Raw genomic sequence first — 27,484 nt, 5'->3', positions numbered from 1 at the left:
CTTGCTGCTCGACGTTCAAGTGCGACGTTAACAACGCTCCGACAAAAGTGCTCCTCCGGTGTTTATTTAATTTTTCTTTGTCGGTATTGCTTTATTATTACTAGCATTTCCTGTACTTATTCTGTAGTCATATTTCGACTTGTTAGTGATTGCCCAACGAAAGTGGTCAAGGACCACGGGCCTTCGAGTAGGAGTCGTCATAGGCTCCGAACGAAGTAAAAATATCTGTGTCTACTTTATTTTTCCGCTGCGTTTATACTCATTTTTTTCGAATCGATATTCACCCCCCCCCCCCCTCTATCGAATCTAACGGTCCTACACCAACAACCATACCGGTTTTGCCATTACCATTTGGATAATGGACAATGAGCATATACTTATACTGTCATAGTTAATTAGGGATCAATGTATCTTATACCATGGGGATTTTGACCATGGATTGCTCGTACTGATTAGATAACCTTGAACGTACATTCATATGTATGACCCAAAGTGATGCGGAGAAGATAGAGATAGAGATAGATCATCATCACTCGTGAGATGATGATATTACTGGTATAGTACTAAGGATTTAAGTATCTAGATTGATTCCTTCTTGGCGGGTTGAGTTTCTAGATTAGTGATTAGTCATCCAACATTACATATAGTAGTTGAATAGTTACTAAGATTGATGGGGAAGAATCTAGACTTTCCTTAGTTTCTTCTACATAAGGAGTCTACATTATTTCGCAGTGAATTGTTCCAAATTTCAGGACCTACATGCAATGAGACAGCTAGCTTCCTTTTACTTTAAATTATTCTAATAGAGGCAGAATATAGATTCCTGAATTATTGAAGGTGCTACTTTAGGGGCAATGGTCATGTTGTGAATTCTTGAACTTTTGAGTTGCTATATTAGATCTTTATGAGCAACATAGCTTTCGAAATATTACTTTGTTAATCTTTTACCAGTTATTCAAAATTTCGAACAGGAAAGTATAGTGTGTTGAATGATCTATGCTAGTAATTTGGGTCTTCAGACGCAACTGGTTTTCTCTTATATTTCTTCCATGCTACCAACACCCACCATACCTGTTTAACTATAATGAGAACTTCTATGGGACGCCTATTCTTTGCATTTCTAACTAAACAGTTAGTAATTTACTAGTTTATGATGGTTTACCATTCCCAATCAATGTGAAGTGTGTGATGGTTAGGCTTGGAAGGAATGAATGACGATATTTATTTGTTTGGATCACCTTGAGTTTTATATGGGAACTATAATCCCTCATAGTTGGAGTTTTGGTCATGATGCTAGGAGGGACTAGTATATGAGTATGTTGCTTAGTTGATACCCTTAGATGAGGATCCCTGAGTTAAGTAGGAAATTTGGGACCAAATTTTTGTTAGTGGGGGAGAATGTAAAATACGACTCCCAACTAATTATTTAATAATAAGGTTATTTGACGAAATAATCTTATTGGAATTTTTCGAGATTTAATCGGAGCTCGTATGACATATTTCGAGGGGATGCATATATAGGCTTGAGAAAAGACCAGTTTGGAATACCCGAAGGTGGGAGTTGATTAAGAAATTGATCTAAGATTTAATTTAAAAATCCCAAGTTATAAAATTATGTGCTCATGCCCTAGCTCCCACACCACCGAACTTCCTCTTCCCCCAAGCCCTCACGCAATGCTCCCTCTCGCGAAGCCGCCCACTCCTCCTTCACTGAACCCTTTCTTCCCAAATACACCGCCGAGCTCTCCTTCCGATCCTCTCCCTCTCGCGAGTTCCCGTACCACAACGGTCGACTCTCCTCCTCACGCGAGCACCACAACCGCCACAGCATCCAACCCCGTCACCTCCAATCATGGGCTGACCTTCGGCCAAGGAGGGGACGCGAACACCAGAGACTTCCTGCCTCCCTAATCCCGGTTCCAACCGGAGAGGAAGCTGTGGACACCGAGATTGGGTAAGTCCTTTGGTTTAGGTTCTAGATTAGGAGAGGTTTGGGCTTTGATTTCAGTATGGAATAATATGTTACCATGATGGAAGTTCCTGGCAGAGCTTCTGGGCAGTGTCGGCTACAATTCCCTAGCAGTACAACCTTCCGACGAGCGTTTTCTGATAGTAGCGCTTCCTGGCCATGAATCAACAGGGAAGGTAATATGAGTTGTGGGGAATTGGAACTTACTGTAGCTTAATCTGTATCTGTTTACAAATAAGAAGGGGCAAATTCATGTTAGTAATCCTAATTGTGAAAGGGTATGGCTGGAATTGTATGAACTGAGGGCTTAACATAGTCTTAATGTTGAAGGGTTTAAATTAGGGTTTGGATTAATCCTGAGTGGATCAATGAAGGGGATTAACAAAGGGTAATGAATGAGTTAGGGTTAGTTAATTGCTTTGAGAAATGGTTTTAGTTATTTTGTGTCACGCCCCAGGTAGTCCCTGTCCGAAGAAATTTCGACAGCATCTCCCCTGTACGGGTGACAATATGAAACTCAGTATACATATATCTATACCTCGGCCACACTCGGCCGGAACAATACAATACAAATAAGAAACAACCACGCAGTTTATATCAATATTCCACACAGCTCAACATATAATCAATCCACACAGTTTAATAGGGAAGAACGATATAAAACCAACGAAGATATACGTACACATCCTACTCCACTACAACGAAGAAAACAAATCCACGAAGTAGTGTGAAAATCTGCAGCGGAAAACAAAAGCAGCAAACCCAAAGGTTCGACATAAAGTCCACAATACAAACCCACAATACAAGTATACGTATAAAAGCGAATACAGAAAACGATATCTAGAAATCCTCGCGACCAAGGGGCTAGCGACTGGAATCTCTCCTAACGGCCTCAACCTGAAAAATAGTAACAACGGGGTGAGTTCAAGAACTCAGCAGGTAAACCAATAGACATGTACAGCAATATATATCCACCAGTAATAACCTATGGTACAGTACACTAAACCATAGAGCCTACAGTACAGTCTCCTAACAGTACAACCTACGGTACGGTCTCCTAACAGTATAACAGATATGCATAGCTGAAATAAACTGTAATAACCAGCAATAGGCATAAAGTACAGTCTATAGCAAGAATAATAAGAAAGGCATAACTGAAATAAACTGTACTCACCTGCGAGGCTTGGGCAACTGACTGTCAACATACAGAGATAAAAATAGTCAGAGCAAAAGCATGTATCCTGTATGCATGTCAATCATATGCAATCACCAAAATGCATCAATCATAACGAATGCAATCCGTGCATATGATGCAATATGACATGGTCACCCCTGTCAACCAGTCAGCCATCTCACACACAATGGTGAGACCGAGTGGGTAGGGCTGTGACACCGTGCACTCTGCCATCACTGCCCCTGAAGAGTGACCGAGTGGACGGGATGCTGTCGGAGTACACCTATCCTCCTACCTCAAACATAGTGAGGGAGCGCAATGCTCTCAACTCCCAGTACGCGATGACGGGGAGGGATCCCAGCTGCAACCCCGCTGTATCGTGCTACCCATGAGCACCCCAGCGGTGCACCACCGAGCAACCTGCCATACACACCCCGATTGCTGTGCCACTACCCATGCAGTGGTCACGCTGTGTGCAGGCCCTCATGTAGCCGGCCGACGAGCTCAACAATAATGGAGTCGCCAATCGCCCAGCATGCAATCATGCGATATGGTGCATGCGGCTACACATACCTGAACAAAGCCTCCTCCATATATGCGCGTGTCAAAAAGGTAAACACATATAACTATAAACATGATATAAACAGCATAAATCCAAAGACATCACATATACAATGATGTAAGTATCATGAATCCAAGAACATGTATCACACATGTAAAGCAACTAATCCAGTAGAGTAGAGCACTATAGATATGCACCTCTATGAACATATATACACATGGCAAGAGATAAAATATCCAATCCGGAAGTAAAGCAACTAGCAGATGAAGCATGTGATCGGTATCAACTAGCTAAGACCAAGAGGGAGAATAATCTACTATCTACCACTAGTAAGTATATATAAGCTACACATATCATAAGACATTATCAAAAGATAAGTCAGAGGGTACCCGCCTCAAATAGAAGGTACAATCTCAAATCCGAAGTCAACGTCAAGACGTCTGTCTCGAATCAAAATCCTGTGTCAAACAACATATATATTTTATTTAGCTAAATCTAAATGAAATAGCTAAATAAAATTCCTAAAACTAAATTAGGGCGAAAACCTTAATTAATATCATCTCAACCTACCTAATTTAAATCTAACAGTTAATTAGGGTTTAGTTACCTAATCCCTAATCACCAATTAGATTAGAAATCCAATCTTAAATTAAATCCAATAGTTGACTAGGGTTAATTGTCTTAACCCTAATCATTCCATTAATTTAATCTAAGCAATTAAATATAATCATCTAACACATGACCATGAAATCCAATTATCCCTAATTCAATATGATCTACATCTAAGATCAATTATCTAAAACAAAGAACAAAACCTACATTCAACTAATCAATCACACGAAACCTAATTCCTCTAAAACATGTATCAATCAATACACAATACCTCAAGCTCAGTCAACAAGAGGGCTGCCGGAAAGAGGTCCTGCCGGATGAGCTGCTAGAATCTACCTTTCTGCCCGGATGCAATTACTGACCACCAACCAAAACCCCACAGTACCTAACCTGCTGGATCACCCGGATCAAGAAGGAATCAAGCAAAGATCACATATCAACATGAAATGGTGATCTCTGATCAAGCAACACATAATTCCAACTAGAACTCACCTTCAATTTGAGACCTCAATCAACAGCAAGGAGGTGGAGGTCCACTGATCCGATCAAGGGAAAACCTAGCACGAGTCTGATCTGATTCCTTCCCCTAATCCAACAACACCTCCCTGATTCCAACCTCTCCAAATCCGTGACCTAATTCCACCGCCAAGAAGATGAGGATCGGTAAACAGAGAAGAAAACCGAAGCTCTAAAATCCACAACTAGGTTTAATAGCTTACCTTCGAAACCCTAGGGCATCTTCAAGCCGGCGATCGAATCGGGGAAGAAAGGATCGGCAAAACAGAGAGGAAGGATCGGGGAAGGAAAGGCTCGGGGAAGACCTGAGAAGAAAGAAAGAAATCGGAACATGAAGGAGACCGGAGATGAAAGGCGTCGGCCGGACCTGAGCTCAATCCAACAGCGCCGAACAAGAACTAGGGCTCGGCAGGCAGGCGTGAGAAGACACGATGCTATGCTGCGGCCCGGAAAGGAAAACGCCAGCCGGCCTAAGCTCAATCGGAGATGATGCCGGCAAGGAAAGATCGCCGGAGCTGGAGCCTTGCTCCCGTCGCCGTCGCCCGTCCGCGAGAGAGAACCGAGAAGGCAGAGAGGAGAGATCGGGGAAGAGGATCGGGAAATCACAAGGAAGAAGAAGAGCGCACGGGGTTGGGTTTGGCGATGGGTTGAGGGAAAGATAAATAAAAAGGGAAATATTTATATATTAAAACATTTTCCCACTTAAACGGGTATCCCAAACAGGTTTTATCTATACCCGAAATTAATCCCCTCAAAACTCGTCGTACGAGCTCCGATAAATTCCCAGAAAATTTCTAAAAATTTCGGAAAATATTATAAGGCTATTTCTGAAATAACCCTATTTATTTAAATTTTCTGAGATCTCACATCCTCCCCTACTAATAAAAATTTGGTCCCCAAATTTCGCTATAACCAATAGCAAACACTGAAATATAACCATGCAGTATAAATGCTGAAAGGAACTCTAACCCACATACCTCAAGTAAAAAGATGGGGGTATCGAGCTCGGATCGTATCCTCCAGCTCCCACGTAGCCTCCTCGTCAGAATGATGCTGTCATCCGACTTTAACCAGCTGGACAGTCTTGTTCCGCAACTAACGCTCTCTTTGGTCCAGAATCCGCACCGGAACCTCCTCGTAAGTAACATCAGGCTGAATAGGAACAGATATATCTGACAGAACATGTGCCGGATCGGATACGTATCTCCTCAGCATAGATACATGGAATACATCGTGAATGCCAGCTAGAGATGGTGGTAGCGCCAGACGGTAAGCTACTGCTCCAATCCTCTCCAAGATCTGGAATGGCCCAATATATCGGGGAGCTAGCTTACCTCGGAGACCAAATCTATTCACCCCTTTCATGGGTGAAACTCTAAGAAATACATGATCACCAATGGAGAACTCCAGGGGTCTCCGTCTCTGATCAGCATAACTCTTCTGACGGTCCTGAGCCTTTGACATCCTCCGTCTGATAGTGTGAACTGACTCTGCATCCTGCTGAGCTCGCTGAGGTCCTACCAACTGGGCCTCTCCAACATCTTCCCAGAGGATGGGTGTCCGACAAGGCCTACCATACAACGCCTCAAACGGTGCCATCTGGATAGCCGAATGATAGCTGTTGTTGTAGGCGAACTCCACTAATGGCAGGTGGTCCTCCCAACTGCCTCCGAAGTCCATGACACAAGACCTCAGCAAGTCCTCCAAAGTCTGAATGGTCTGCTCTGACTGTCCATCTGTCTGCGGATGGAATGCCGTACTGAAACGAAGCTGTGTGCCCAAGGCCTGCTGCAGACTCTGCCAGAATCGGGACGTGAACCGTGGGTCTCTATCAGATATAATGCTCAACGGAACACCATGCAATCTGATAATCTCTCGACAGTATAACTCTGCTAATCGATCCAGAGAATCAGTCTTCCGGATCGCTATAAAATGTGCGGATTTGGTTAATCGGTCAACGATTACCCAAATCGCATCATGGCCTCGACGAGTCCTAGGCAAACCAACCACGAAATCCATAGTAATGTGCTCCCACTTCCACTCTGGAATAGGGATCCTCAAGTCTCTAGTGCTCGGCCTTCACCTGCTGACAGACAAGACATCTGGCTACAAACTCCGTGATGTCTTTCTTCATACCGTTCCACCAATAGGAACGCCTCAAATCACGATACATACGGGTCCCACCTGGGTGGATAGCAAATCTAGAACGATGAGCCTCCTGAAGTAACTCCTCCATGACCGGGTGAGACTGAGGTACACATAATCTACCTCGGAAATAAACAATACCCTCATCATCTCGTGTAAACTCGGTCTGCTGTCTAGAAGCTATCTGAATAGAATGCCGATCTCGGCTGGGCCTCTCGAATCCTCATCCCGATCGACGATCGAGCAACCATGGTAACAAGAATACCTTGCTCGTCCCCTCCTCAAGGCCCAACTCGCGAATCCTCGAATCAAGTCCGTGATCAGAACTCGATGACAAGCTAAAGTCCCTCTGGACTTCCTGCTCAGTGTATCAGCAACCACATTAGCTTTACCCGGATGGTAGCTAATAGTACAATCATAATCCTTCAGGAACTCCATCCATCTCCTCTGTCGGAGATTGAGTTCCTTTTGGGTGAAAATATATTTGAGACTCTTATGATCAGTAAGAATCTCAAAAGTAATACCATAAAGATGATGTCGCCAAATCTTCAAAGCCAAGATAATAGCGGCTAGCTCTAAATCATGTACTGGGTAGTTCTTCTCATGCTCCTTCAACTGACGAGAAGCATAGGAGACTACCCTACCGTGCTGCATCAAAACAACGCCCAAGCCCTGAAGAGATGCGTCTATGTAAAGTACGAACCCGTCATCACCAGAAGGTAAAACAAAAACTGGTGCTGATACTAATCTCTGCTTCAGCTCCAGGAAGTTGGTCTCGCAAGCCTCTGACCACGTGAACTTCACGTCTTTCCTGGTCAGACGTGTCAACGGCATAGCCATACTGGAGAAACCCTCTACGAATCGTCTGTAATATCCAGCTAGTCTCAAGAAACTACGGATCTCCTGGACTGACTTCGGCTGCTCCCAGCTAGTGATAGCATCGATCTTCTGAGGATCAACTGAAATACCTCGGCTTGACACCACGTGTCCCAGAAAACCAACTGAGGATAGCCAAAATGCACACTTGCTGAACTTCGCATACAGATGATGTCATCGCAAAGTCTCTAAGACTATGCGAAGGTGTTGCGCATGTTCCTCCTCGGAACGTGAATAGATCAATATGTCATCGATAAATACAATCACAAACTGATCCAGATACTCCAAAAAGATACGGTTCATCAAATCCATAAATTCTGCTGGAGCATTGGTAAGCCCAAATGGCATTACCAAAAACTCGTAATGTCAGTATCGGGTGCGAAATGTTGTCTTCTGAATATCAGAATCTCTAACTCTCAGCTGATGATATCCAGACCGCAGATCAATCTTAGAATACACTGATGTATCTCTAAGCTGATCAAATAAATCCTCAATCCGTGGCAAGGGGTACTTATTTCTGATAGTCATTGCATTCAGCTGCCTATAATCGATGCATAACCTCAGAGTACCATCCTTCTTCTTGACAAATAGTACTGGAGACACTAAGGTGGAATACCGTGGGGTTCTCCACAAGGACACCGGAATGCTCCTGCCCATGCATGCCATATGCAGCTGCTGCAGGAGGAGCTGTCCTCTGCTGACGATGCGAAGATTGGGCTCTCGGCCCTCCTCGCTGAGTCCCGGACTGACCAAACTTTCCTCCCGGAACAGAAATCCCAGAAGCTACATGCTAAGCCTGCAGCGAACAGTCTCGGCTCACGTGCCTAGGCAGTTTACAATAATAGCAAACTGACTGTCCCAGGGTGAATGCAGAGATGATGTGATCTCAGGTCCCACATCGGGTGCAGTGAGAATCATCGGTGGATAGTTTCCGGTTCTGCTGAGAAGACCGGGAACGTCCTGATGAAGATCATCCTGACTTCTGGGGTCGGCCAGATGACCCAGAAATACCCTGACCCGTCTGAGTACGACTACTCTGCTGCTATCTCGTAATCTGTGGCTGCTGGATCTGTCCGGAAGTCCGATCAGTCTGCTTCCTCTTCTTATCAGCATTTACTCTCTGATGAGTAGACTCAATCATGAGAGCTCTATCCAGTGTCTCGGTGTATGATGAAGTACCAAAACCAGACATCTTCAGCTGAAGATGCCGGTCCAGTCCCTGGACAAACTGAAGCATACGAGATCTGTCATCGGCAACTAACTCAGGACAGAATCTGGCCAACCGATTAAATTCGGCATTATACTCCATCACTGAGCGGTTATTCTATCGAAGACTCAGGAAATCCTGCCGACGTGTCATCTGATACGCCCGGGGAAAATATTGACTCTCGAATGTCTCCCTAAATCTCGCCCATGTAATATGTTGCTCGCCTATAATCGAGCGCTACGTGTCCCACCAGATCTCTGCCCCGTCTCGTAAGTGGTAAGCAGCCAGCTCAGCCTTCTCCCACTTGGAGCAGCCATGCAAAAGAATGTCTGCTCTATAGACTCTATCCAAGATTGAGCTATGCTCGGATCAGTCTCCCCGCGTAATAGCGTGAATTGGCTTTTCACCAACTCCGCCAAGGCTGGGATCCATGCTCGTGCCACAACCGTATCCGTAGATATCGCTGCGGTACTGGGCAGAATCACTGGAGTTGATCTTATGGGTGGTACTGATGGATAGGTTGGAAGAGATACCACTGGTGCTGCCACATAAACAGGGTAGGAACCACTAGTGGAACTACAGAGTAGGCATAAGTAGGGACGACTAAAGGTACGATGGGCGGTACCGGGTAAGATGTAACCGGTACTGCTGGTGCAGGTACCGAGTATGTAGTAACCAGCACAAATGTCTGTGGTGGTACCGAGTACGTAGTAGGCACGGCTAGAGAAGGTGCCGAGTACCCTGTAGGTACTACTGGCGGTACAGGCGAGGTAGGTACCTCTGAAGTCGGAACCGTCAGGATCTGACAGTCTAACGTGGTCACAATACCCTGAGGAGTCTATCCTTGACGGACAGGCTCAACCCTAACAGAACTCTCTAGAGACTTTGTCTCTAGAGAATCGATCGCCCTCATACATGTGCGACCACGTTTAAGTACTAGAACACGTATCATATATGTAAAAAATGTTATCCAGATATCACTACAGGTATAAGAACTGAAAAATTACCTAAATTTACCTATTTGCCGTCCGGAGATGTCCTGTCGCTGCATAGCCCCCAAATAGATCCAATAAAACCTCGTTAAATGCCTCAGAATTCCGAAACGAGAAAATCGACGGAAATCCGTACAATCCGAAAATATCCAGGTACTCTCACAAACTCCGGAACACAAAAATCCGAATCGGAGCCTAGCTCTGATACCAAATAAATTGTCACGCCCCAGGTAGTCCCTGTCCGAAGAAATTTCGGCAGCATCTCCCCTGTACGGGTGACAATATGAAACTCAGTATACATATATCTATACCTCGGCCACACTCGGCCGGAACAATACAATACAAATAAGAAACAACCACGCAGTTTATATCAATATTCCACACAGCTCAACATATAATCAATCCACGCAGTTTAATAGGGAAGAACGATATAAAACCAACGAAGATATACGTACACATCCTACTCCACTACAACGAAGAAAACAAATCCACGAAGTAGTGTGAAAATCTGCAGCGGAAAACAAAAGCAGCAAACCCAAAGGTTCGACATAAAGTCCACAATACAAACCCACAATACAAGTATACGTATAAAAGCGAATACAGAAAACGATATCTAGAAATCCTCGCGACCAAGGGGCTAGCGACTGGAATCTCTCCTGACGGCCTCAACCTGAAAAATAGTAACAACGGGGTGAGTTCAAAGAACTCAGCAGGTAAACCAATAGACATGTACAGCAATATATATCCACCAGTAATAACCTATGGTACAGTACACTAAACCATAGAGCCTACAGTACAGTCTCCTAACAGTACAACCTACGGTACGGTCTCCTAACAGTATAACAGATATGCATAGCTGAAATAAACTGTAATAACCAGCAATAGGCATAAAGTACAGTCTATAGCAAGAATAATAAGAAATGCATAACTGAAATAAACTGTACTCACCTGCGAGGCTTGGGCAACTGACTGTCAACATACAGAGATAAAAATAGTCAGAGCAAAAGCATGTATCCTGTATGCATGTCAATCATATGCAATCACCAAAATGCATCAATCATAACGAATGCAATCCGTGCATATGATGCAATATGACATGGTCACCCCTGTCAACCAGTCAGCCATCTCACACACAATGGTGAGACCGAGTGGGTAGGGCTATGACACCGTGCACTCTGCCATCACTGCCCCTGAAGAGTGACCGAGTGGACGGGATGCTGTCGGAGTACACTTATCCTCCTACCTCAAACATAGTGAGGGAGCGCAATGCTCTCAACTCCCGGTACGTGATGACGGGGAGGGATCCCTGTCTGCTACCACGCTGCAGTCACACTACCCATGAGCGGACCAGCGGAGCACTACAGAGCTACTGCCATACACACCCTACTGTGCTGTGTCACTACCCATGCAGTGAACACGTTGTGTGCAGGCCTATGTAGCCGGCCGACGAGCTCAACAATAATGGAGTCGTCAATCGCCCAGCATGCAATCATGCGATATGGTGCATGCGGCTACAATATGACATACCTGAACAAAGCCTCCTCCATATATGCGCGTGTCAAAAAGGTAAACACATATAACTATAAACATGATATAAACAGCATAAATCCAAAGACATCACATATACAATAATGTAAGTATCATGAATCCAAGAGCATGTATCACACATGTAAAGCAACTAATCCAGTAGAGTAGAGCACTATAGATATGCACCTCTATGAACATATATACACATGGCAAGAGATAAAATATCTAATCCGGAAGTAAAGCAACTAGCAGATGAAGCATGTGATCGGTATCAACTAGCTAAGACCAAGAGGGAGAATAATCTACTATCTACCACTAGTAAGTATATATAAGCTACACATATCATAAGACATTATCAAAAGATAAGTCAGAGGGTACCCGCCTCAAATAGAAGGTACAATCTCAAATCCGAAGTCAACGTCAAAACGTCTGTCTCGAATCAAAATCCTGTGTCAAACAACATATATATTTTATTTAGCTAAATCTAAATGAAATAGCTAAATAAAATTCCTAAAACTAAATTAGGGCGAAAACCCTAATTAATATCATCTCAACCTACCTAATTTAAATCTAACAGTTAATTAGGGTTTAGTTACCTAATCCCTAATCACCAATTAGATTAGAAATCCAATCTTAAATTAAATCCAATAGTTGACTAGGGTTAATTGTCTTAACCCTAATCATTCCATTAATTTAATCTAAGCAATTAAATCTAATCATCTAACACATGACCATGAAATCCAATTATCCCTAATTCAATATGATCTACATCTAAGATCAATTATCTAAAACAAAGAACAAAACCTACATTCAACTAATCAATCACACGAAACCTAATTCCTCTAAAACATGTATCAATCAATACACAATACCTCAAGCTCAGTCAACAAGAGGGCTGCCGGAAAGAGGTCCTGCCGGATGAGCTGCTAGAATCTACCTTTCTGCCCGGATGCAATTACTGACCACCAACCAAAACCCCACAGTACCTAACCTGTTGGATCACCCGGATCAAGAAGGAATCAAGCAAAGATCACATATCAACATGAAATGGTGATCTCTGATCAAGCAACACATAATTCCAACTAGAACTCACCTTCAATTTGAGACCTCAATCAACAGCAAGGAGGTGGAGGTCCACTGATCCGATCAAGGGAAAACCTAGCACGAGTCTGATCTGATTCCTTCCCCTAATCCAACAACACCTCCCTGATTCCAACCTCTCCAAATCCGTGACCTAATTCCACCGCCAAGAAGATGAGGATCGGTAAACAGAGAAGAAAACCGAAGCTCTAAAATCCACAACTAGGTTTAATAGCTTACCTTCGAAACCCTAGGGCATCTTCAAGCCGGCGATCGAATCGGGGAAGAAAGGATCGGCAAAACAGAGAGGAAGGATCGGGGAAGGAAAGGCTCGGGGAAGACCTGAGAAGAAAGAAAGAAATCGGAACATGAAGGAGACCGGAGATGAAAGGCGTCGGCCGGACCTGAGCTCAATCCAACAGCGCCGAACAAGAACTAGGGCTCGGCAGGCAGGCGTGAGAAGACACGATGCTATGCTGCGGCCCGGAAAGGAAAACACCAGCCGGCCTAAGCTCAATCGGAGATGATGCCGGCAAGGAAAGATCGCCGGAGCTGGAGCCTTGGTCCCGTCGCCGTCGCCCGTCCGCGAGAGAGGAGAGATCGAGGAAGAGGATCGGGAAATCACAAGGAAGAAGAAGAGCGCACGGGGTTGGGTTCAGCGATGGGCTGAGGGAAAGATAAATAAAAAGGGAAATATTTATATATTAAAACATTTTCCCACTTAAACGGGTATCCCAAACAGGTTTTATCTATACCCGAAATTAATCCCCTCAAAACTCGTCGTACGAGCTCCGATAAATTCCCAGAAAATTTCTAAAAATTTCGAAAAATATTATAAGGCTATTTCTGAAATAACCCTATTTATTTAAATTTTCCGAGATCTCACATTTTGATTCATATAAGGTTAGTTAAATTGATACGTTGACGCAGAGCTTTGATTGAAGCGTGCGTCGAGACGAAGGCAGCATTTGATTTAGACTACGTTTAGAGGTGGGTACTTCTTACTTTGACTCTCTTTAGTTCTTTGAAACTTGGTGCATGAACTATTTTTGGATAAGGACTGCTTTACCTTGACTCTACTCGTAATATTTCCTGTGCTTGATACTTCCACTCAAACCTTTGAGTTATTCATTTCTATATTCATACAGTCTCTTGTTGTCATCTATGATATTTAGTAGATATTACATACCAACATTGTATACTTTGATTGTTGTTTATTTATGTACCGTATTGAGCATGCTAGCTTCATGTAGCATACCTGATTCCTGTTTATATGTATATGATGACTGTTATATTTTGCGCATCATATCATTGCATGCATGTTAACGATAAATTTTCCCTTACGGTCGAGAGAGTCATTGACCAGGGCCGCACGCTCGGCCACTCAAGAGAGTGGTAGCTGGAGCAGATGTCGCTTATCCTGTTGTGCCCCCACTCACTCACTCATGAGTAGAGAAAGCTGGAGTTGTGAGCAGCAAGGACCCCCGTCGCAGATGTAGCTAATTAGCTACTATGCAACTGTCCACTTGGCCACTCAAGAGAGTGGTAGCTGGAGTGTTGTACAGTTTGTCACTGACCCGGCCTCTCGATCATACAGGGGTTATGGAGCAGAAGGGTGGGCGGGAGTGGCCATCAGTGCATACGTTTTTATTATTGTTATACCTGCCTATGTTGTTGCTTTCTTATGTTTACAGTTGTTCGTTTGTCATGTGATACATTTATACTTGTTGAGCTATATATGTATTGATCGCATGTTGTTCGGCTCTGGTTTACTTATTGATAGAATGTCTTTACCTCACATGATACCTTCGTACTGATGAACAGTTCAGTAGTCAATCGGTATTACTCCTGATCTTCTACTACCTAGCCTAGGATATGGTTTTAGGTATGAGCATATATTACGGTTTTATTTTTGTGTATGTTATTTCCCTTATGAGTCTGTATACTGTTGGCACTCTCTATTTGTATATTATGTTCATACACTATCTTTCGTTTACCCACTGAGTCCTAGCACTCACCACCCCACAAATTAGTTTTTCTTTCGCCTAGTAGCAGGTAGATGAATCAAGGATGCTTGGAGAGTTCTGGCTGCCAGTCTCACCTCACATTCGAGGATAATTTTTCTTTTCGGTCTTATTTTCTTTTTTGATGGTATAGTGCTTTCGCGAGTTTGCATTGTAACTAGTTGATGTGGATTTTGGAGTCTAGTCTGGTGATTTCAGGTATTTTAGGGTAATTACTTTGTTGGTTTTACCTTCATATATTTTTTTATGATTTTCGTTGTGTTTACTTTCAGCTGTGTGGGCTGCTTATAAACTGCATGGTTGTGTTTACTTTCAACCACGTGGGCTGCTTATAAACTGCATGGTTGTACTTATATCCAGTCGTGTGGGTTGTTGAATATGTTTATATGTTGAGTGTGAATGTATAATGGTTCCAATTGTCACTGTTATAGGGGAGGTGTGATAACGAGTATTTTTGTGCATTGTTTTGGCTCTTATACTTAGCATTTTTACCTTCTCACATACTTAATTTGGTGTGTATACTGTGTTGTGAGTAGGAGCTTATTTTGGACTTAAGTGTAAATTTTCTTCAATTATGGAATTTAATCACATGTTTTTATTTTGGTTTTGTAGGAAATTCAAAGAGCCATTAATTAGAATCGGATCAGATCGAATCTGGCCTGATTTGGAGGCCAAATAGAGGAGATCAAGCAGAATCAGTGTGATACGTTGATCAAGATCCAGTGAGATCTTGGCCCTTCAGTCAGATCAAGTGATCCGGCTTTCCATCCTGATTTAAAGTGATATGGATCGTCCATAGAGATCATCTTCATCCAAAGAAGTAGAGCTCCAATTCAAACCCAATCCAAAGTCCACTTTTAAAAGCCCAATTCATCAACCCAATTTCAATCCTATTGGTTATTAGATCCAGATCGAAGCTCTAATGGACCCAAACCTGAAACCCATTAAGAACCCTTACCTTTTCTCCTCACACGGACGAACAGATGCCCCGATTCCTCTCTCTCACGATCCTCTTCTCGCGTTGGCTAGGGCACAACACCTCCTTCTCCTCTCTTCTTCCTCACCATCGACTGGCGACCTCTTCTCCTACCTTCATAGTCGTCGGCCAGCTGGTCCTCCATTTCTCCTTTCTTCACATCCATTTCTCCTCTTCTCCGATCTGCTCAACTCGGCGACGACAGCAGTTCCGGCGGTCTCTTTGAGCGGACAACGGCGTGGGTCTAGGGTTCCCTTGACAGCGAAGCGTTCTCCTCCGGCAAGGTATTCCTTCTTCATCCCTTCCTCAACGGACATCTTCTGTGGACGGCGTTCCGAAAGTAGAGGATTCCATCAGAGGAATCCGACTATGCCTTATTATCTAGCGAGCTTCTTCTCAACTTCATCACTGACGTTGTTGGATCTTCTGGTGACGACATTCTGCAAACAGAAGGTTCCATCCCAGTGCATACTCCAATTCCAACACAAGTACTCCAATTCTGACAGATCACTCAAGCAAGCTGGTCGTGATCAGGGGCAGTCATTGTGTGTTGTTCGCCAGTGATGGCGTTCCATATCTGGGCCCTTTGTGTGATGGCGAAGGGTAGTTGAATTGGTGTATGATCATAGAGGAGTGGATTTGGTGATTAACTTAGTTTGTTTCCATGTTTGATTTGTTTTGTCTTTGTTCTTATGCATTTTTGATATTGTAGTTACTATTTTGATTCATGCTTGAATTGCTTAGTTGTTAGTTTACCTTCATGTTAATTGTTTAAGGTTAATGTAGTTTACTTTCTTGCTTAATTAGGTTGTTATGTTTTTTTATTGCTTCTTAGATTAATAGTATGCACTTTGTTTAGTTCATTAATGCATGTTAGCTTGATTTATGTATGATCGTTGATCTTTTATCATAGGGTGACAAGGTGGTACAAGTTTAGCTTTTATGCATAATTAGGTTTTGTTTAATTGTTGGTAAGTTGTTTAGTTAATTGTCTTTGATTGTTGCTTTCTTTATGAATGTTTCTTTGATCCTTATAGTATAGAGTGACACTACATTGTGAGTTCATATTTGCTGGTTAGTTAGGATTTCCTTATTTGCATTAGGTGTAGAAATTCCAAAATAAAACCCCATTATTCGATTTTGTCTGAGAGCAAACGTCCTATCACTGGTTCCACGTGAGAGACGACCCGGTCCGTTACTATACTACCTTAATGTAGGTTAAGGGGTTCGGTTGAGTATAAATGAATTAATTTGATCCTGCGCAAGTGACAGTTGCGTGCATAATCAAATTTTGGCACCGTTCCCGGGGAAAAAGTAGCAGTGTTTGGTAATCTTAAGATTATTTTTCTATTTTCTCTCTTTTATTATTTCTATTTTTCGTGGTTACAAAAAAATTCAAAAACATTGTTAGGGTTTAATTATTTCATCTCTTGTATGCATGTGTGATATCTTGTATATTTTCCTGTATCTTTTGATAGTATTTACATGAGTGTTTCAGGTAAGACCAGGAAATCTCTTTTGTGTTATCAGTAGTTCTAGAGTTTCAATATGATCAGAACCTCAGATTTGATGAGTAATATGGAGAAGGACATTCAAAAGACTCTCAGAGAGCTTTGGGCACCAGATTTGTCAGTTGATTCATTCTGCATTCATTATCCTGATTTAGAGGTAGACTTCGAGTTATGGCATATTGTTCATCTATTATCGAAGTTTCATGGATTATCTGGTAAAGATCCTAACAGACATCTGCAAGAACTAGATATGGTGTGCTCTTCATGGAACCCACATGGTGTATTAGAAGAAGATGTTAGACTTAGAGCATTTCCATTTTGTTAGTTAGAGCCCTAGAGCCAATCATTTGATGATTGTATGGACTCATGTATATCATATTCTTGTATATTAATAAAGGCATTTGTTTGGTTATTATACTTATTTATATTAGTGCCAAATAGACTAAGTATAATAGCGTCCTTGAGTAGAAGGTTCATACATATATCAATCGATTAGTTGAATCGATAGTGAGATGATATAGGGAACACTACTCTAAATCATTCCTAGTCGAGTATTAGCATTCAGGGACAATGTTAATACAATAAGACTAGCATGTATGTCAGCTCGATGACTTGATCTCACATGTCATGGATATAGAGATATCAAGCTGACACATGGGTATGTATTAGAGAATGTATACTGAATGACCCGCCATTAGAAAGTATCATGGATCGTTATATGAGTGTCATATACTTTCTCATGTGGCTATTAGTATGACTATTAGTCCTTAGACCTGAAGTCACCATGGATCCCTACATAAGAAGTTATGTACTTTAGTTTCGTCAAACGTTACCCGTAACTGGGTGGACTATAAAGGCGATTACTGGGTATGTAACGAATTATGCAGAGGGATGTGAGTGATGTTGATGGGATCTATCCCTCCCATATGACGGGAGCGACATCGCTATTCTTGATAGAGTGAGACCACTAAGCGCATGGCCATGCCCAAATGAGTCAACATTAGATGTTGAGCTCATTTGATCGAGTGAGTCTACTTGGAGTTCAAGATTTAGATTGATTAGAGGATGACACGCTCTATGCCTCATATTGATCAATCTAGATGTCTAGGATAGAAGGACACTTGTCATTATTTTGTGAGAAGTCACAATTAGTAGTCACAAGGTGATGTCGGATCTTGACATTCTTGTAACTTGGGTAGTAATGATGTGTTGCTAGATACCGCTCATTACTTATGCTCCTAAATGGGTTTAGGGCATTGCCAACGTTACAAGAACCTATAGGGTCACACACTTAGGACAATTAGATGGAGATTAGGTTCATCTGATGAACCAAGAGGATTAGATTCATTTGATGAATCAAATTGGATTAAGAGTAATCCTAATTGGGCTAACTTGAGTTCGACTCAAGTTGATTCATGTATTTAATGAGTCTAATTTAGATTATGACTTATTAAATCAATTTAATTTAATGAATTAGATTCATTATATTAAGTTAGCTCGAATCAAATTGTTGGATTAGATCAACCATGGTAGAGATTGGGTCAAGTTTGACTTGACTAGAGATGGAAGACCAAAGGTCAATTTTGACTTGACCTTTTGCCACCTCATTGGTGAGTTGGCATTAGGTGGACCAATGATGATATTCCACATCATCATGGATGCCACCTCATGGAAGTTACAAAGCCATTTTCTTATTAACTTCACATTAATTGCAATTAATGGGGAGTTACTCTAGATGAAAGTGGCCGGCCACTTTGTGAATGTGTGTGAATTCATTTTCATTCAAGTGTGGTGAATCTTCCTTCTTCTTCCTCTCAAGCTCTCCCTCTCCCTCTCCTCCTTGCTTGGCCGAATCTCACCAAGGTGCTAGCACACCTTTGTGTGAGGTTTTTCTCCACCTACGTGTCCGTGTAGATACTTCTAGAGGACCGGCGCTTGACGGTCTAGAGATCCAGCAACCCCTTGGACGAGCGGGATAAGCGAAAGGCACGCTTCGAAGGTATAACCCTTATCTAGTGTAGAGCTAAAGGTTTTACAAACTCGTACAAGAAAAGGTTTTTCGAAAAGTTTTGTTTACGAATCTTTGCACGGATCTACGGCTTTGGGTGACTCGGGGTTTCCGCGACGCGAAAAAGCGGTTTTCGCGGCCCGATGAACCCAACACATTTTCAGTAGCAGATTCAGCAAAAAATTGGTTGCATTGTCTCCCACCCAACTCTATCACCAGCTGGATCGAGATGAAGAAATTATTTCTGATGAGGTTCTTTCCTGCTACTAGGATTGCAGCTATTCAAAGGAATGTTTGTGGAATCCAACAATTCACAGGAGAACCCTTTCAAGATTATTGGGATAGATTTAAAAGACTTGTTACTAGTTGCCCTCAGCACCAGATAAGTGATCAACTACTTATTATTTACTTCTATGAGGGATTATGTCCCATGGACAGGAGTATGGTTGATGTAGCTAGTGGAGGGGCTCTAGTAAAAAATATATCTATTCAGGCCAGAGAACTTATCGAGATTATGGCTTCAAATTATCAGCAATATGGGACTAGACAGATGATTGCTAATGATGTTCATTCCTTTGACAATGTATTCCCCACCAGGATCCAGTATCAGCAACCTGATCCTCAGTATTATCAGACTCATCAGCAGGACAGGTATAATTCATTTGCAGGATTAGAGTATGGGAACACATAACAAGGGATTTCTAAGTGGCCCCAGTCTTACCAGCCTTACTTTCAACACCATCAGCTTGAGCAAGATCTTAGGGAGCAGTCACAACAATATTTGCAACATCAGGAAATACAATTCCAGCCAAGAACACATTCATTGACACAGTTACAGTTGCATTCAGATCAACCTGCTTCATCAATTCCCGAGGAGATGGATTGTAGAGTTTGTGATATTCCTGACTTTGATTCTACTACTCTACATACCTCTTCTAGTTTTTTGTATTATGATGTTGTAGTTGATCCTGATAATATTTTTGTTGATGATATTATTGTTCCAGATATTCTTGATGTTGCAGGTGTTATTGATGATGATGAAAGTATAGGGAAGACCCAAGAATCACTTCCTTTGACTATTCTATCACCCATGTCCGCTGAGCTAGTTGAGCCTGCTATTGTACTTATTGACGATGGAAGTGTAGGGAAAACTCAAGAATCACTTCCGTTGATTGTACCTGATTAAGAGCCAGATCTTTTACGTGATCAAGATGATGCCACATTCACTATTTTAGAGCCTCTAGGTACCTATCAGAATGATAAAGCTAATATTTCTTCTGAATCTTTAGAAAATTCCATAGAGGTAGTTCATTTTGATTATAGTAGATGTGACATATTTACTTTTTTGCTGCTTAATTGGATTCAATTTTACGAAAAAGGAAAAGAATATTTACGAGCGATATTCAACCCCCCCCCTCCCTCTATCGTGTTCTTGATCCTTCACCTCCTTAATTTTTGTCCCTCAGATACATCCCTTGTGTCCTTCACGTTTCACCAGAGTACTCTTCCACAGCTCCTCTTACATTAGATGCACCGAGCCCTTCAGATTCTTTCCCGTGTCATTCTTCTCGCTAGCTTGTGTCTTCTGTCATCTCTGATGCTCCTTAGCCATCGAGTATCTGTATGTTCTCCTATGTTTCTGCACACTTAGACATATATATTAGATCTATAAGATCTAACTAAATTTATGTTAAACACTCATCAAAATTGTGGCTCAACCACTTGGAGTACTTACACGTAACATGTAATCAGTATGATGGATGAAAAAACGTTATTCGTGCATACCTTAGCTAGATGTTAAACTACAGCTGACTCATCTAGACTTAGTTGTCAAGACTCAACTCCTAGCTAACTTACTTGGACTTATTTGTCAAGACTTCAACTCCCAACTAACTCTCGTTGGATTTGAATCACCTAGTTACTAACAAGGATTTCCTTGCCTATTCCCAACTAGGTCTTCTACCGCTTAGCCCCGTTGGAATTTTCATCTTTCTTGCCTAGTCCCACTAGGCTTTTGCCTCTGCCTAGTTCCCAACCAATACTTTTGTTGCCTAGTCCCACTAGAACTTAGTCATTGCCTAATTCCTGATCAAGACTTCACCTCTTGTCAAGTAACCTGCACCAACATGCTTGACAGCATCCATCAGTACAAAACAAGACTAACTTTAAAATTAGTCATACATCAAAATATAGGTTCGATGTAGTGCTCCCAGCACTAACAATTTCCTAAAAATACTCTAATTTGTTTTAAATAGACCAAAGCACCCTCACTTTGTGTTCAATAATTTGATTTGTCTAACTTTTCGGTCGATGATGGAAATTACGTATGAAAAAAGATCCCGGGTTAGTCACGAATTTTAATTTAGAGATTTAAAACTCACCAGATGAACAATTGCAAAGTTAGCCCTCCCTATGCTCTTGAGGAGATGAGTCAGCTACAGGCCACGGGATGAGAGGAACAAAGTTGATAAGCGATGATGTGTTTCAACGTTTCTGAATGAGAGGGAAAGACGATGAGCTATGAGTAATGTTTTTGTGTCTCGAGGTTTTCACATTTTGAGCTGAGAGAAGAGATCTCCAAGGTTCCGCGTATCCAAGCCCAAAACTTTTTTTCTATTTCAAAATGTGACTTGGGTGGTCTAGAAGGTACAACCTTTGGCAAATTGAGAAGCCTCAGCACATCATTTAGGAAAATGTTTAAATTTTCTTTATTTATTTAGTATTCCAAGTATGAAGGTATGACGATCCGACTAATATTGAAGGTGATTGGTTCAATCCTATAAAAATTTTTGACTAGCTATTAGGTAAATCTAGAAATGTATATAGCAATCCACACAATGACGCAATGATCCTAGTGATTCAAACAGGGAAGCCAAATTTCTTATGCTCCCTAAATTTTAAATTCTAAGTGCATAAAAAGCCCCAAAATATACTTATCACTACACTACAGCCCAAGGGGCAACACTGAAAGGAGTAATATTGGACAATGCTGAAGTTATATAGGACCATGTGTTGGAAATTATAAAGAAAATGAATTAAGGAAAAAATGACTCCATAAAATAATTTCATATTAGAAATTTTATGATAAATAAAATAGTTTATATTAAATGACACAACTAAAATAATGTTATTACTAAATACAAAACTCTCTATGATGCCCAGGTAGCAGTTGACTCGTGCACACTTGAATGTTGGATTGGTTAAGTTTCAACATAGTTAATTGTATGATTGGTTGCTAGTAGTAGTTATTAATTGTGATTACTTGATTGATAATGACCATTAATTTTGATTTTTGAGTACTTGGTTAGCAGAATGACAAACCTAGTGAGTAGCAATCCCTCTTCCTTGTTTTTTCTCCAACTTCTCAATCCTCCTTTCTTCTCAAGTATAGAATTGAGTTTTATCATAAGCGATCTATCTACTTGATTGCTAAAGTGGTTTAACCGTTCAATCAAAGAAAATTAATCGTACATTCGAACCTCTAAACACCACCTGATAAACAATAAAGTGTTAATTATCACAGGTCGAAAGTCAATGTTCCCCGAATTATAACTCATTTTGCATTCTACTACATTTTAAATTTTGTATCCCCCCACCCAATACCTTGATCCTTGAACATGTTTTTATTGAAACAAAAACATGTTGATATTCATGATTCAGGAAACAACCATCCTTTTAAATTTTATGATAGATTAAATTGAAAATTTATCAAAGATATAAAAACATATTTTCTTACATATCAAATAAAGCTAGTGAGATTAATTGGGTCAATCGAGTGTAACATACAAGAAATTAAAGATCAATCAAGTGGATCCTCTTGGTGGGGCAATTGGATCAATCATCTTGATTGGACCGATCAAGTTGGTTGCAACCATGCGTTTGTCAACTCAATTAGGCCGAACAAGCACTTCAGCCAGTCAACTTCATCAGTTAGATTAAGCGTCACGGACCAAGTAAATCATGCAGACTAAGCACGATTTGATCATCAATATGGAGAAAAAGGTATTCACATAAGTAATATTGTTATAATAAAAGATGAAATTTATCATCCCAGTCATCTCATACAGTCAAATCTTATAACCATCGATGAAAGACATTCACACAAATATTATCGTGAACCATGTAATAATGCAGACTAAGCAAATAATGCTATTTAAATGGGCAAGATAAAATATTCAATTGTGAAAATCAAATTTTTTTTATCTATTGTTATAACTTTCTTACAAATCAAACATAATAAATAAAAAACTATTCAGTATCTTTCTAAGCGTACATAGGTTAAACGAATACAAGCAGGTCATCTACCTCAGATTAAAAAAAATCATTTAATATCTAATTATATTTTATAAATCAAATAAAAATATTTAATCGTTGTATATCCTATTATTATTGCAAGTTTTTTTAAGTAGGTATCATGTATCAAAATCGTGCCCGACTAATATTAGAGATGATTAATTTAATCCTACGGAAATTTTCTACTGACCATCAAGATAAATCGGAAAAGCACATGTGAAGGACCATTCTAACAACCAACGTTCTCAAATCCACTACCTATTGAGCGAAAAATCTTTCACAATACGCCGTAACTAAGTCTCAAACTCTAGGTGTATATATGTCGTTAGAGGGCCTAACCACGATACTCAACTCCTAGGAGCATTTATCATCAAGTTTAGTAGAGGTATGAAGTGAAGAAATAACCCTTGGGGCAATGGTGCATCGACAAGTCACCTTCTCTTAATCTTCATAAAATAATTTTTATTTCCTTGAGATAATGGTACAACAACAATGCGCCTTCACAATTCCATATATTTAAAAATTAAATCTCAGTTTCAATAAATTAACGAATGAATTTTTCTTAATAAATATCTAAACGGATTTTTCTTAATAAATATCTAAGAATAATGAATTGATGTATTTTATTGTGAATCCTTCCTAATTTATTTTTACCTGGTTGAAAACTTCTATGGGCTCAATCAATACTCCAATGATTAGTGAAAACCTGGTGCCAATAAAAAACACAAAAGTCAACAAATAACCGCAGCGCATTGACTGCCATGTTCTTAGCAAACTTGGAGCAAAATGAAAAAATCAACTCTATCTTAACAAAAATGTGGAGACGGTCGAGATGGAGATGCGTCAGGTATCAAAGAAACCAACAATGTAGCAAGTGTCGAGGCATCAACCTCACACCTACATGGAAGAACAATTAAATCATAACTCGAAAGCTTAAGGCAACAGAATAGAACAAATTGAGAGAGTGGAGCAGCTCAGACTCTTTTTCCCCGAGAACGTGGAGACATTGAAAATGGATATGCGTCAGAATTCAGAGAAACCAACAATGTAGTATCTTGACATCAAATTCATACACATGGAATAACAGTTGAATCACAAATCAAACAATTGGAACAAATTGAGAGAGTGATCAGCTCACACTCTCGCTTGTAGGCTGAATCACAATGGTCTACAATGGTCTGATTAGTGATTTCAATGACCGCATGCTACACTAAAACAATACCATTCCTCTGCCAGATTCCATCGGATCGCCCTCCTCGAAGCTTACAAAGAAAGAATGACTAAAACTTCTCAGAAATTGACCGTTGGTCATAGCAATTTGCTATTTTTAAATGAAAATTAAAAGATGTTCTAATTGAGATGTAAATGTAACCAGTGAGTGTAACTAATTCTCGATAATTTTCTTATTTTAAGAGAACAAATTGCTCTAGAAGGCAGCTCCGATGCACCATTGACAAACAACTTAAGCAAGGTACAGATGCCGACTAAAATGGGCCTCGACATAGTTGAGCTGGTCACCCGTGGTAAATTTACATAATTGAATAAGGGTTGATTCCCAACAAAGCCGACAGCAATACCCTCTCATGGTAGCTTGCTTCAGATTTTTAATTTACTCTCTTCCAATAATATGAGGAGCCGTCAAATTGAGGAATTTCACCGTTTGCATATTGCCTACTAAAATTTAATTGACAAATACAAAGGGAAAAGGTGTTTTATTTTACGATAACCAATTAAAACGAAACCTAATAGAGTGTTTAAAAACTGATAACTCATCCAGCATGCATGCAATCCAACATAAATATCGAACTCAAGAATTTTAAAATGTAATGTTCAAATCCTCATATTGTACTAGGTGTGAATAGCCCCAAAATCCTGGTTACTTCTGCAAACCTCGACACAGAGATCTAAGGCAGAAAATGTAACAGTGGCTATGATACTACAGCTGCAATCATTGTAATGGTTTCATTACTTGGTAAATTCAGAAAATCAACCCTAGTGATTTAGGGTTCTTCAAACCACGGCCTAAAACTGACATACATGGAATCACAATTGAAAAAGAACCTGAAAACATAATGAAATTTTACAGATTGAGCTAAATTTTAGGCATCCCGAATTAAAACGTTTTCAAGCAAGCACGTCACCTTCAGTGACTATATTCCATTCAGCTTATCCAAATGAGAGGTCATGACATCAATTCCCATATTGCAAATATCAAACTTGACTACTAATTCTGCATATTACAGAAAATTCAGCCATTCATAATCTTTGATTTCCCTTGCATTTACTTGAGAAACTTTAATACCAGGATTTGTAAAAACATGTTTTCTTTGTTGCTCATAGATTTAATCAACCTTGATAAACAGCAACATGAACAAAAAGAAAAGGGGGAGTAGATGAGCCGAGTGAAATGGTCAAGCCAACAAACCAGACTATTCCATTCTCCAAAGGATCCTATTCCCAGTCCATTCAATTCTCTAAAAGATGCATAGAAAAACTGGTCAAGGGAGACTAGCGGCAGATTGAGCAAACTGAAGGAACTAAGTAGGCCAGCAAACCAGACAGGTAAGGCAAACTGAAGGAGTTGAGCAGGTTAAGTAGACCAAGTGAGTCATGCAGACAGCTTGGCAAATTGTGAACCGAGTCAGTGAGCAGGTAGCACAGACCATGATAGCAAGGCAGATCAAACAGAACAATTTGAATGGATAGACCGAGAGAGAAGGGTGAGCCAAATAGGTTGAACTAGTCAGACTAGGCCAGTTAAATAGGCAATGCAGATTGAGTTAATCAAATAGATTGGCAAACCATTACGTGTTACATAAAGGTATATTTCATCATTATGGAGATTTATTCTTTATCTATTACTTATACCATTCTAAAAACCATAGGAAAGAAAATGATTTAATTTTATGAACCAAAGTCGGGAATAAATTTCCTATTTCATTCCCCATCAATTTAATTACATTGGAATAATTGTTCGATTCCATAAATCAGCAATCTCAAGTGTTAGATGCTTTGCTAGTGATCACATGACAAGAATTATTGAGAGAATTGAGGACAGCATTTGAGTCGGCAACTGAAGAATTGGATCCCGTTGATGATTGTTATCAATCAATAACAGCTGCAGGTCAACCTAAGAAAAAAAAAGACAAAGGTATGAATTTATATGAAAAGGACATTTTGTCTGAAAAATTTGTCCAAACTCCACAAAAAAAAGTCAAATTTATGTCCCTAGCAATTCAATATCATCCTCAACCATTAATCACAAAGCAACAGATTAAACCCGTGATCAAAGATGCACCCGACTCATTACTAATAAAATGCCACAGGTTTCCGAAAATATTTTAGACGATGGCCATTTTCTGTATTTCCAGCCCTTTAAATAACAGGCTATCGAAATTTTGTTGTAATGATTAACATGTATCATTTTTGGTGAAAGGCACTTCACTGCCCTAAATCGAGGCAGCAAGTATCAGCTAGATGGCTTTCTATTTCTTTATTCTTTTCTGTGCTCATCTTTTCATAAGCACTTCGTTCAGAATTATTTTATAGTGAGAGAAATTCTCATATGCCTTTTCCAGTCCTAATAGTCTGCCTATTAGTCATCATCTACAGGATGGGTTAGCTGTCAAGCAAGTATTCTCAGGGTAGATACAACTTAAAATAGTTCAACGAACACAAGGCTGAAACAGAAAGATATAGTTAACAATTCATTAAATTATCTCTCAGTTGATATGCATACCATTTATATTCCATTTAATCACAAGAAAAGGATAAGACAGATAATGTTTACCTAGAGCTATAGTTGAAATGGAATTATTTGTCTCCCAGGCCACGTTTCTATCTTTTCAAAGTATTTGGCAGGTACATAACCATCAAAGCCTTCGGTCAAGATCACTTTGTTATCAGAAATGTAGAGTTTCATTCCCTCTGTGAATCAGTCATAACAAATGTTGTCAAAACATTGATGGAAGGCAAGGACCCAGAATAAGCCTCAGGTGACATGACGGATTAC

At 40.6% G+C, this 27,484-nt stretch overlaps 1 protein-coding gene and 2 long non-coding RNA genes across 5 annotated transcripts in view; all 3 read right to left on the bottom strand.

Annotated features, from left to right (window-relative positions):
* Positions 1-4,097: 4,097 nt before the first annotated feature.
* Positions 4,098-5,421, bottom strand: LOC122027523. The gene is made up of 5 exons (XR_006124440.1): positions 5,201-5,421; positions 5,037-5,138; positions 4,810-4,950; positions 4,589-4,707; positions 4,098-4,163 (listed from the first exon to the last, which is right to left on the bottom strand). It is a non-coding gene; the product is annotated as an uncharacterized LOC122027523 (long non-coding RNA).
* A 5,264-nt stretch (positions 5,422-10,685) lies between these two features.
* Positions 10,686-13,176, bottom strand: LOC122027588. Of its 2 annotated transcripts, none has more exons than XR_006124467.1 (5): positions 13,065-13,176; positions 12,901-13,002; positions 12,674-12,814; positions 12,453-12,571; positions 10,686-10,723 (listed from the first exon to the last, which is right to left on the bottom strand). It is a non-coding gene; the product is annotated as an uncharacterized LOC122027588 (long non-coding RNA). The 2 variants fall into 2 exon arrangements; XR_006124468.1 differs by lacking the exon at positions 10,686-10,723 and adding an exon at positions 12,006-12,027.
* Positions 13,177-24,587: 11,411 nt separating this feature from the next.
* The window catches only part of LOC122027121 (tRNA 2'-phosphotransferase 1-like), a 38,649-nt gene continuing 35,752 nt past the window's right edge, over positions 24,588-27,484 (bottom strand). Inside the window, exons 8-9 of one of the 2 annotated variants that reach the window (XM_042585980.1) lie at positions 27,263-27,399; positions 24,588-24,734 (exon numbers count right to left, since the gene is read on the bottom strand). In XM_042585980.1, coding sequence (XP_042441914.1) covers positions 27,269-27,399 — 131 coding nt within the window. In that variant the 3' untranslated portion in view covers positions 24,588-24,734; positions 27,263-27,268. Of the gene's footprint in view, positions 24,735-26,354; positions 26,603-27,262; positions 27,400-27,484 lie in introns of those variants that run through there. The other variant, XM_042585978.1, reaches the window with a different exon arrangement.

This window comes from Zingiber officinale, chromosome 10A, assembly GCF_018446385.1.
Source record: "Zingiber officinale cultivar Zhangliang chromosome 10A, Zo_v1.1, whole genome shotgun sequence".
Lineage (NCBI taxonomy): Eukaryota > Viridiplantae > Streptophyta > Magnoliopsida > Zingiberales > Zingiberaceae > Zingiber > Zingiber officinale.
The sequence above is the reverse complement of the archived record's forward strand: the minus strand, read 5'-3'. Positions and strand labels throughout refer to the sequence as shown.